Here is an 11,017-nt window from a genome sequence, read left to right on the forward strand (position 1 = left end):
GGAACTGGCCACAGGTGACAGAGAAGCTGCCACAAGCACGCTAGCATGCAGGTGAAGGTGAGTTATTGACTGAGGATGTATCTCCTGATAGAATATACATCTCCACTCAAAACCCCATTTATTTGAGTAAAACATAGGTCAGCATGGCTTCTCTGTGGCATTTATTTGCTTTCATCCAAGCACACAGGATTAGAGTCAAGCATTTGCAGTAATTGTGGTACTTAAATGATGCTCTTCATCATCAATGTGCCAAGTGCCATACAAGTTTTGAGATGACTTTACTCACCACTAACAGTCCAACTACAAGTCCAGGATATAGTACTTTAGGATAAACTTGATCATAATGGTTGCTTGGAGATTCTTTCTTATAATAAAGCTTCAAGTCAAGGAGAGACTTAAATGGAATTTTCCAACATGAAAAAGAAAAGGAAAAAACCAGCAGCAATGCCAGGTAAGCAGTATCTTCTGATGCAAGTTGGATTTTGTATGAGACCTTGTTGGTGCGTGTGCCCTACAGCAGGGATCAGCAAACCTGGTATATAAATGTAAATATTCTTGTTTTGTAAATACAGTTTTATTGGAAGCCATCACATCTATTTGCTTTTGTGTTGTCTGTGGCTGTTTTGAGGTTAACATGGCAGAGTTGAGTAGTTATTAATACAAAAGAGCCCAAACAGCCTATAATCTGGCAGAAAAAAAGTTTTCCAACCTTTACCCTGTATCTCTCTCCCTGGACAGCCCCGTAGGTCACCATACACACCAAGCATGCTCTCTCTGTTAGGGGTGTCCTCTGGCTGCAGAGGTGCATAGGACCTCACGTGCAACAGGCAGAAAAGCCAGGGAATCAGTGCCCCAGAGCCATGCTCACCTGGAGAAGGAGGGGGAGCTGATCCACAGACACCCCAGCTTCCTCACCTCCTGTAGGGATGACTGATGATGCTCTATGTGGCCTCTTCCCTGCAAGTGGAACACAAAGCAATAGCCCGAAGTTAGTGCAGCCTGAAATACCACCGGTGATATTAACAGACAGAACTGAGTATAAGGCGCTATTTGTGTTATTTAGTTGCTAAGTCATGTCTGACTCTGCGATCCCATGGACTGTAGCCCACCAGGCTTCTCAGTCCATGGGATTTCTCAGGCAAGAATACTGGAGTGGGTAGCCTTTTCCTTCTCCAAAAGCACTATAAACAGAGCATAAAGAAGCATTATCTTCTTAATTAGAAAAGCAGAAGAGACCACTAATGCACCACATGGACAAAGCACCTGCATCGAACAAGCAGGCTTGCCGGACACCACCACCCCTGCCCAGAGGTGGAGCGTGAGCACCCCTGGCAGGATGCCCTGGAAGACCCAAGTCTCTGAGGAGACCGTAGTGAGGCCGCTTCTGCAGATGTTGGAAAGACAGAACTGGCTTCAGCTGTTGCTCAGGGAAGGAAGTGCCACGACCAGGATGAAGTAGCAAACGAGGACCACAGTCTCTCTCTTCCTGCCTTCCCTCTCCCCGACCAGGGGGATGATGGCGTATCAGGGATAAGACCGCAGCTTCACAGCCCTGGCACCCACTGGAGGATAGACAGGCTGGCTTGGAGCTAAAAGCCTGGGCTTTCTAATAGCATGCCCAGGCCCTGTGATCACCACTCTACAAACCACCGGGACCTGAGATCTTGTTTAGGGTCTGCTCTGGGGGCAATCCCACCTAACTGAAACCTCCATGAATCTCCACCTTGATACCAAGCCTCCTTCACTGGAGGTTTTCTTGGGGATCTCTGGGGTTGCAAGAACAGAAACCAACTCTGACTCATAAAGACACGGAAGCTGCATATCCAAAACAGGCAGTGTAGCACTCAGAACTGAAGGGAAGCCTAAAGAGCCAGCCTGAACCAGCCTGGAAAGGGACAGAGGCTATAGCGAGCCCCGGGACCAGAAGGCACAGTGGGAACCATGGGGACCACATCAGGACTCCCCAATCACAGGGCGGCTCCTGCATGTTCATCTTGGCTCCACTGGACTTGGATCTCCTATTCCAACAGTGGGTCTGGTTTGGGACACTTGCCCACCCACAGTGAGAGGAAGGCGGATTCTCGTGGGTCTGATCAGGGCTGTAACTTGTGTGAAGGCGCAGCTCCTCAGGACAAGATCAGGGCTTCCCCCACCCAGCAGTGGGGAGGGAGGGGTGTTTGCTAGGCAGATGCCAACCAGCCATCTCAGATTGTTCCTCCCAGAAGCTGACTCTGACACAGGAGTCGAGGTCAAGTCATTTATTTGGAAGGAATCATCTTTATGTAGGGAAGCAGGCAGTGGGACAGAAGAGGAGGAGTCCCATTTGGACCACGGGGATGGGTGGGTCTCTCCACCCACATCTGCAGCTGACACCCACTGGAGACCATGTACAACAAGCCTCTGGGTGGTCCCAACGGAACAGCAAGAGAGCTGGGGTGTCCATGCACCTGGACATCACCATTCTAGATGAGGGCCGCTCCCGGAGCCCCAGTACTGACAGCCTGCCCCATGTGTGGACTGAGCTCACTCCTGGGGCTGCAGGAACCCCTGGCAGAGTCACACGTGCCTGCTCTGCTGCTTATGCCTGAACCAGACCAGTGAGGGCTGGAGGACCAACCTGGGGGCCAGCTCCTAACTGCGGCTGAAACAACAGTAGTTACTGGTCACCGTGACTCAAATGCTTGAAAAATGGTGGGTCCTGGGAACTGGGAGGCAGTTTCTTTATGGAGGAGGTGGCTCTGGACAGTCTCGGTCCTGGGCTTGAGGCTGAGTCAAAGAGGAGACCAGCCTCCTCCTGCTCCCTGATACAGCAGTTTGGACCAATCATTCCGAGCACTGGCACTTTGGGGTCTCGGTGTTTGGCAAAGCTCCAGCGTTCTCCTGTCATCCATGTTGTTGGGGAACCTGCTTTGGGCCCCTGTGTTTATTTTTTATACAAACTTAAGTGCTTGTTTTCAGAGACCTCAGGAGAGGAAAGCCTAGGAAATGAACCCATTCTGCAGCTCTCCCGGGGAAAACAGAACCAGGTAGGAAAAGTGCAGAGGAGCAGCCAGGAAAATGAGCGAGTGGGGCGCTGGGGCAGGGGGAGCGGAATGGGAGGAGGGGGCGCGGGGCGTCGAGGGTCAGAGAGCCCGCCGAGACCCCAAGGAGCTCACCGCAGGCTTCCCTGCACTTCACACTGCAACCCTGGCTTCAAGCAAGGGGGGCTCCGTGAGACGCTGCTCATCTGGTCCCTTGGTCCCCCTGGACCTACCGCCTTCCTCCCCTCCTCCGGTTTCTCCCACACTCCCCCCTTTACTTGTCTTCCTTGAACAGCCTAGTCCGTTCCTGCCCAAGAAAAGGCATGGAAGTAATAAACCCACCGGACTCATATTTCTCGGTTCTTTCACCTGCCCTGGAGTCTAAAGGTGCCCAGGGATGAAAGGTGCTTGGAGTCTAGGTGATGTGCATGGTTGATACTGCGAAACCACCTACCACGGGTGTGAGTTGGGCTTTGCTAGCCGGCACCGCCCTGGAATGGTCGGGGCCGGGGCCCTCGGGGGCGGGGCTTGAGTAGAGGGCCCGTTTCCCGGGTGACGGCCGCGCGGAAGAGGCGGGGCTAGGGCCTCCTGGCTCCCGCGGCCGCGACCTGAAACCGTGGCCTCCGACAGTCGGTCTGTAGTAGAGCAGAAGAGAGCGCCAGAGGCCAGCGGCTCTGGACCGAGCAACTCTAGTCGTGGGGACGGGCGACCGAACGGAATGGGGCTTGGGAGAGGCCGGTCCGAGGGACAGGCTGGGGGCGTGGCCTGTGAGACCCGGAAGCTAGCGAGGAGTGAGTGGGTGTGCCCGGCTCTGGGCAAATAGCAGTATATCGGTAACCCGGAGCTCCAGCTGTGGTCCCGCAGGTCCAAGTGAGCGACCGCGCGTCTCGGGGGCAGCGGCGCGGGCGGGCCGGCCATGCCTAGGGACTCCCAGTCACTGTGGGAACTGGTAGAAGAGCACGTTCCGCTCCCGGAGCGGCCTGAAGTGAAGAGGATTCTAGGGGAGACGACAGTGGATCTGAGCCTGGAGCGGGCAGAGGTGGGGCGTAGGAAGGTGGGCCCCACGGCAGACCTGTCCCACGACTTGGATGCTTTTCTCACCTTTTACGGGTCCTTAGCCCTCCCCAGTAACTCTCGAGCTCTTGTCGGATCTCACTGTCCCCCCAATCCTCTCCAATTTAAATGACCGGCCCCTCATTCCCCCAGCTTCCCTGCCTCCCTTCACTTCCCTCCGCGGTCGCCGAGGTGCCCCAGCTCTCCTTGCAGGTAGTGATGTTACAATCATTGCTCCAAGAGGCCCGATCTATCCAAGCCTCTGGATCACGCCCCACCTCTGACCTCTCCTCCCTTCTGGCACCACCGCCCCTCGTAAGAGATCTTGTGCGCCAGGAACTGCGGCAGCTGCTCCAAGGTCTCCGCCGGAAGGCCATCTGTGAGGGCAGGTTGGAGCTCCAGACCTGGGGCTGGGGCCTGTGTCCAGAACTCAGATGGGCTAGCCTGGCAACTGACAAGGGGCCAGGGTCGCCTTTCCTGTGGTTCCCTGGTAGGAGCCCCTGAATTGCCTTTATGAATCTTCTGCAGGGACCAGACCCACGCGTGGGTCCAGTATAGCCCCAGCGTCCTGTGCTGTGCCTTGGAGGAGCCCAGGCGTGATTTGCCAGAACAGGAGATGTTCCAGATGAGAGCTGGTGAACCCAGGTATAGTAGTAGGAGAGGCGGAATCTGTCCTTGCTAGGAAAGGGTCCCCAGCCAGCTGGTAGGTCCCACCTGCGGGCATAGAGGAGTTCCTGGTCTGGGACTGACACTTCTACAGCCACCTGTGGTAGAGGTCAGCCCATGAGGGCTGCAGAAGCCCAGGAAACACATCAATCCTGAGAGCTTGGTTCCAGCTGGGTTTTAAAGTATGAGGAACAGACTTCCAGACAGATACAAAAAGAAGTGCTTTGCAGGAAGAGGAAGAAGTACACGAAGATATGAGTGGAAGGAAGGACTTCATCCAGGGGCCAGTTGTCCCTCAGGCTGGGATAGCCAGGCTGCGAGGACTGGGTTAGAGAGGGCTAGGGACTGAGGGAGATAAATGAGCAGCAGCGTGTTCATCACTGAATGGCAGCAACTTATGTCTCACACATCCTTATGAAGGGGGTGGTGTCCCCATTTTGCAGATGAGGATACTAAAGCTCAAAAAGGATGATTGACTTTCCCAGACTCACACATAGGAAAAGGCAGAACCCATGCACAATCCCAGGCTCCAGATCTCCTCCTTTTAGTACCATCGTGTATTGCCTCTGTGAGAAAGCACAAAATTATCTAGGAGAAATGGCGATTTTGTCCTGAAGGCCTGGGGTGAAGCAGCATGGGAGAGTGAGGTTGACTTCATCTGCCAGCAGCTGTCACTGGGACCTCAGCGTCATCAAGGACCAGCTGAACGTGTCCCACACTGACCAGGCTGCTGGCCACCTGCGGTGAGGCCCCCAAGTGTGTGCAGTGGGGGTGGAGACAGGGAGGGTGGGACTGCGGATGGACCCTGATGTACTGGGACTACTGGGAGGAGAAGGGACAGAACACACCTGGCTGGGAGACCCAGGAGAGAGGGGCTGAGAAGTGGAAAGGGCAGGATGCTGATGAGGTTGCTGCCAGGAATCAGTCAAGTACAGATGCCTACATGGGCCTTGGCCTGAGGACTTTTATCCTGGGAGGTGGGGAAGAGATGACACACAGAAGAGTTTTTAAAGCAGGGACGGGGCTGTGATGTGAGAGAGAATGGAGGCAGGAGGACCCGCAAGTCTAGTCCTATCATGTAGAGAGAATGCTGCTCCTCAGGGTGGGCACTGGGAGGCGGGCAAGGAAAGAGGACACACCCTGCCCAGGAAGAGGCTGGCAGGGCTGCAAGGCTGTGCTGGAACAGCATGAGGGCAGCAGAGGAAGAGGTGGACTGAGATAGGAGGGCGTAGAGGAGGCTCCTGGGGAGGCTGGGGGTGGGGACCTAGTGGAGGGCTCTGCTGAGACCCGGGCCTGCTTCCGGTGCTGCACTGTCCATGTCCCAGGGCCCTCCTGGAGGAAGAGTGCCGCGCGCTGGAGAGGGAGATTCCCATCCTGCAGGTGAGCTGCAATCCTGGGCCGCCCCGCCCCCAGCCCTTCTGCTGAGCGTAGACACCTCAGTGTGTTACTCAGGGCATGAGATTCACACACATGTGTCTGTGTGTCTGTGCCTGCAGAGGTTGTGTGAACCCTGGGTCCATTTTTCCTGTGTGCACACATATGTGTGTCATCCTTAAGTACGTGAACCCATATTCCAGTTGAGTCCCGAAGTCCGAGGTCAGCACTTTCAGATCAACTGCTGGGTCTGCCTAGGTCTTTTGCATCCTTCTCTTCCCCAAGTCTGGGTTCAGGCCTGCCACTCCCTTGCCAAGCTCAGCTTTTCAGGGAGAGGCTGGTGTTCCTCTCAGGAGTGCCCCCAGGTGGTTGGGAGGAAGAGACTGCACGGGCTGGTTCCTGTGCCTCACACTGTGGGGATCCTGGCCTGGGCACCCTGCCCACTCCTGTCCCACCCCTGACGTAAAGCCAGGCACTGAGCCAGCCCTCTGTGCAGCGCTGCCTGGAAGATGAGTATTCAGGGGCCCCTCGGCCCTCTGAGGCAAGCCTAGAGCCCACCCTAGCAGGTGAGGACCCTAGCAGGCCCCAGAACACCCAGCACTCTGCTCCCACCCCGTCCCACCTTGCTCTTGTAACACAGCCTGGAAGACCGGGTGCTGTGTCTCAGGCAGAACCTCTCCTCCAGAGCTAAAGGAACAGAAGGCAGCCATGCAACAGGAGCTGCAGGCACCCCTGGGGCCTTCCTATGTCTCCCCTAGCCACAGGTAACCCAGAGCAGACAGACAGCTGGATGAGGCAGGCTGAGGGGCAGGCCATGGGCCCCTTGCAGCTACTCCCTCCCATTCAGGCCACAGCCCTTGGAGTCCTCCAGCCAGGGCACTGGACTCCTGCTTTGCCTCCATGGGGCTACTGGAGTTTGGGCCAGGCTTCTCCAGTGCTTCCTGCCCGCTCCCCGTCTGGAGCGCTGCCCCAAACTTCGCAGCCTAGCTACCACCTGCCACTGGGGACGGAAGATTCAGTGCCTCCCTGGGAAAAGGCCAGCTTCTACTCTGATGTCCAGTGTAGCACCCCAGGCCCCAACATGAAGGGCTGCTCAGGAAGGAGGCTTCAGCTTCCATTGGAACTCGTCCTGTCTGCTACTGCTTTCAGCTGCCAGGGTCCAGCCCACTTCAGATCTAGTCTAGGATGAGCCCTCCCCAGGATTCCACTGCTGTCTGTCTGTCTGTCTGGCCCCCACCCTACCTTCTTACCAGGGCCTCAGTGTCCGGTCCTGACTGTCACAGCCTCTGGCCTTTCTCCTCCCAGGCATCCCCCCAAAGGCCTGGCAGGAGGAGGTCTTGTCCCAGCCCTGACTCTTGTCCCCCTGGAGGACCCAGACAAAGCACAGCAGCAGCTCAGAAACAGGAATAGAAATTTCATTAAAACCTATGGACTTTAAAATCCTAGTGGTACGCAGATGGTTGGGGGTGGGAGGCGCACTGTTATTGCTACAGAGGATTAGAGGCAGCTTTTCCAGGGCTGTCACTGCACGGAGGACAGACACACAGACACTGCAGGGCTTGGGGGAAGGAGTTTTGGCTCCAGAGAGTGGTTCGGGCACACGGGCTCAATTTGGCACGTTGAACAAGAGTAGCCCAGTTCAGGAAGACTGGGCTTCAGCCTAGTGGTGGTAGGGCAGTGGGGTGTCATTTAGGGTCCATTCCCTGGGGCTCTGGGCTCAAACCTCCTGCTGAGCATCACCCCCAGAAACGAATTCTTTGGGCAGGTTGTTAGGTCATGGGCCTCTGCTGGGCAGGCCCTGACAGCCAGTGCTGGAAGGAGGTGCAGGGACCTCAGAGCTGCCGAGTGACATGCAGGTGTTCCTGGAAGACAGATTGGGCCCGAGGCCAAGGCAAGGGGGTAGCAACCATAGATAAGACAAAAGGGCCAGGCCACACAGCCTGACCGGTAACACTACACAGCCCCCTCCCTCCACCTCCCTGCCTCCAGGTAGGAAGATCTGAATTAGCCTGGGGTAGGAAGATCTGAATTAGCAGAGGCTGGGGTCCACCCCAAGGGCGGGAACACTGGTCAGGAGGCCGAAGATTCAGGGACAGGGACAGGTAGGGGACCCACCCAGAACCTCAGCTCAGGGCAAAGTGTGGGGGCATCAGAGGCCATGTGAAGCCCAGCAGGTGTCTGGGGACCTGACCTGAGACCCCTCCAAAGTGCTACTGGGCCCCCCAGAAACCCCCACATCACCCAAAACCCCCAGCTGCCATCTTGGCATCTAAAGGACCTGTAAACACTAGGGAAATGAGCAGAAATGACCGTGCTAGCAGTGGTGGCCAAGGTGATAGGTGCCACCCCTGGCCAGGGCATGGTGGGGGCAGGCGGTGACACCTCTCCACTGTCTCCCCAGTCTCTGTATTGGGAGCACAGGGTGGGGATGGGGCACTCCCCCCAACAGCTGTGCTCACATTTGGGAGTCCTGCAGACGGCTGGAGTCATTACTGCCCACCATGGGAATCTGGGCCTTGTCCAGGTGCAGCGGCTGGAACTCAAGTCCATCTTCAGGGGAGGGTGGAATGGTGGGGGCATAGCGCCCTGTTCGGTGCTTCAGGAGGGCGGGACCCCAGTCTCTGCTTGGCTTTGTTGAGTTTTTCAAACGCTGCAGGAGAGGTAGGCATGAAGGAGGGACGGGCGGGCAGAGTGCATCAGAAGGGAGCCCTGGAGTGCCATCCATCCATCCACCCTCTTCTGATTCACCTGGCTGCCCCTGCTCCCCCCACCCCTCACCTGGAGGAGGGTGTCCCCATCTGTTCTCCGGAAGTGGAACAGGGCATAGAATGGAATGCAAATAACAGAGGACAGAGCCATAAGGAAGCCAATGGCCTCGGCCCAGCTTGGATAACGGTACTGGTTGTAGGTGATTGGCTGGTACTGGATCACCAGGAAGATGAGAATCAACTGCAAAGAGTGGGGGTTGGGAGTGGGCGTGAGTCCTGCCCAGCCCTACCCAGGCCTTAGGCCTCCTATCAGCACTGCTCCCCTCCCTCTCCAGTTTCCCAGACTAGAAAGAGGCATTTCAGGGAGGGCAGGGGTGACATCAACATTTGCTTAGCGGAATAAGCTGATGGCACCAGGGGTCCAGGGTATGATGGGCAGGTGGACACTGTGGAAGGGGAGGGGTCTGGCTTCTGGATAATCCTGAAGCAGGCAAGAAACTGTTCAGCTGCCTTGGCCCTTGGAAGTCAGTTCTACTCAAAGACTTGCAGCGGCCACCCACTGCCTTGCTGAAGTAAGGACGAATCGGTGGCTTTTAAGGCTTCAATGGCATTTTCCATCTACTAAGGATTTTTTGAACTGTGGTGTTGGAGAAGACTCTTGAGAGTCCCTTGGACTGCAAGGAGATCCATCCAGTCCATCCTAAAGGAGATCGGTCCTGGGTGTTTATCGGAAGGACTGATATTGAAGCTGAAACTCCAATACTTTGGCCACCTGATGCGAAGAGCTGACTCATTTGAAAAGACCCTTATGCTGGGAAAGATTGAGGGCAGGAGGAGAAGGGGATGACAGAGGATGAGATGGTAGGATGGCATTTCCGACCCAATGGACATGAGTTTGGGTAAACTCCAGGAGTTAATGATGGACAGGGAGGCCTGGCGTGCTGCAGTTCATGGGGTCACAAAGAATCGGACACGACTGAGCCACTGAACTGAATTGAAGCATTTTTTTAATGTTTCCTCCAGACCTGGGAGCTCCTGGATTGCATCAGCTCTAGGTCTCCAGTGCCCAGCACAGCGCCTGGCACAATCTCATGTGCTGATCTGAACTGACTTATGCAGGGAGGTGGGAACAATGGGGGAAAGGAAAGGGAGAAGTCCTGCCAGTCTATGGCTGCAGAGACAGCAGCGGACAGCCAGGGGAGGCTCCGAAGCCTAGAAACCGTGTCAGGCACGGGGTGCTCTCAGGAACCGCTTTGGAAAGAGCCGAGGGACACCAGAGATAAAGCCTAGGGTTGCAGCAACAAAAATACTACAGGAAGCAGAAAGATGGGCAGGTGTTTCATGGGCCACTTGGAGGGCCTGGAACAATGGGTGCTGCTTGGCAGGAGGCCTCAGCATACACCTACCAAGCCTTCAGCCACATCCTCGAGCTCAGGCCCCTCCAGCCTTTTTAGTGACTAAATTCTAGAAGTCAGGACCTGCATCCGGGGGATGCTGCACTTAGAGGAGCTTATAACAAGTTTCCTGAATGGAACTAGAGCCTGATCTAATGTGTGGACAAATTCCTTATTTGAACTGATAGAAGGATGAGTTTATAAAAAAAAAAAATCTTTTCAGCACTATGAAGAAGTAAAGCCTCCAAAAGAAAGCTAACAGCCCAGAAGCACACGGTCCACAGAGCCTGGCCTCTGAGGGGATTCCAGCCTGGCTTTCTGAGCACAGAGAAGATGCTGCGGGCTTTGCCTCAGTTTCCTGGAGACACCGGACCCAGGCTGCCTCCTTTCTCCTGCCCTGTCTGGGTGGTGCCCTGGGTCTCCCCACAGGGCAGCAGCTTCCTGGGAGCCCTGGAGGATGAGCTCCCCCAGAGCAGGTCCTGGGCCAAAGCCATAACCCCCGAGGGCACAGCGTTTCGCTGTGGTGTCTGCCCTTCCCTCCCTCCCACCACTTACAGGACACTTCCTCTCCTCCTGTTTCAAAGCTGAGCCAGTAGCCAGAGCTGGTGCCTGTGCCAGGCTTGGGAAGATCCCACATTCCATGTGATGGAGGCCTCAGCCCTCAGGGGCCTTTTTTATTTTTTTCCAGAAACATGAGCCAATGTGGAAATCCGGTGCTGACCTCTCTGGGGCACAGAGAAACTGGCACGGCTCGGGGGCACGACTCCAGACACTGCCCGGACCATCGGGCTGACCCCTCTGT

General features: G+C 55.9%; 2 protein-coding genes across 2 annotated transcripts in view; one reads left to right on the plus strand and one right to left on the minus strand.

Annotated features, from left to right (window-relative positions):
- The first annotated feature begins 3,847 nt into the window (after positions 1-3,847).
- LOC105003112 (coiled-coil domain-containing protein 24-like) lies at positions 3,848-7,198 on the plus strand. The gene is made up of 8 exons (XM_010860077.1): positions 3,848-4,059; positions 4,287-4,462; positions 4,602-4,718; positions 5,405-5,482; positions 6,065-6,119; positions 6,610-6,679; positions 6,799-6,877; positions 6,961-7,198. Exons 1-8 carry the CDS (start codon positions 3,937-3,939, stop codon positions 7,196-7,198), a joined length of 936 nt encoding a protein of 311 aa, XP_010858379.1. The 5' UTR covers positions 3,848-3,936.
- A 309-nt stretch (positions 7,199-7,507) lies between these two features.
- LOC105003078 (sodium- and chloride-dependent glycine transporter 1-like) overlaps positions 7,508-11,017 on the minus strand; it is an 18,069-nt gene continuing 14,559 nt past the window's right edge. The window contains exons 12-14 of the mRNA XM_010860048.1: positions 8,892-9,062; positions 8,573-8,763; positions 7,508-7,975 (exon numbers count right to left, since the gene is read on the minus strand). Coding sequence (XP_010858350.1) covers positions 7,888-7,975; positions 8,573-8,763; positions 8,892-9,062 — 450 coding nt within the window. The 3' untranslated portion in view covers positions 7,508-7,887. The remainder of the gene's footprint in view (positions 7,976-8,572; positions 8,764-8,891; positions 9,063-11,017) is intronic.

This window comes from Bison bison, unplaced genomic scaffold, assembly GCF_000754665.1.
Source record: "Bison bison bison isolate TAMUID 2011002044 unplaced genomic scaffold, Bison_UMD1.0 scf7180017864461, whole genome shotgun sequence".
In the NCBI taxonomy this organism is placed as follows: Eukaryota; Metazoa; Chordata; class Mammalia; order Artiodactyla; family Bovidae; genus Bison; species Bison bison.

Bases quoted from the DNA above. Each gene is read 5' to 3' on its own strand.
- LOC105003112 (XM_010860077.1), top strand. From the start codon at position 3,937: ATGCCTAGGGACTCCCAGTCACTGTGGGAACTGGTAGAAGAGCACGTT. The intron at 4,060-4,286 runs GTGGGGCGTAGG...CTCTCCTTGCAG, and splicing joins TGAGCCTGGAGCGGGCAGAG to GTAGTGATGTTACAATCATT. The intron at 4,463-4,601 runs GTTGGAGCTCCA...AATCTTCTGCAG, and splicing joins AAGGCCATCTGTGAGGGCAG to GGACCAGACCCACGCGTGGG.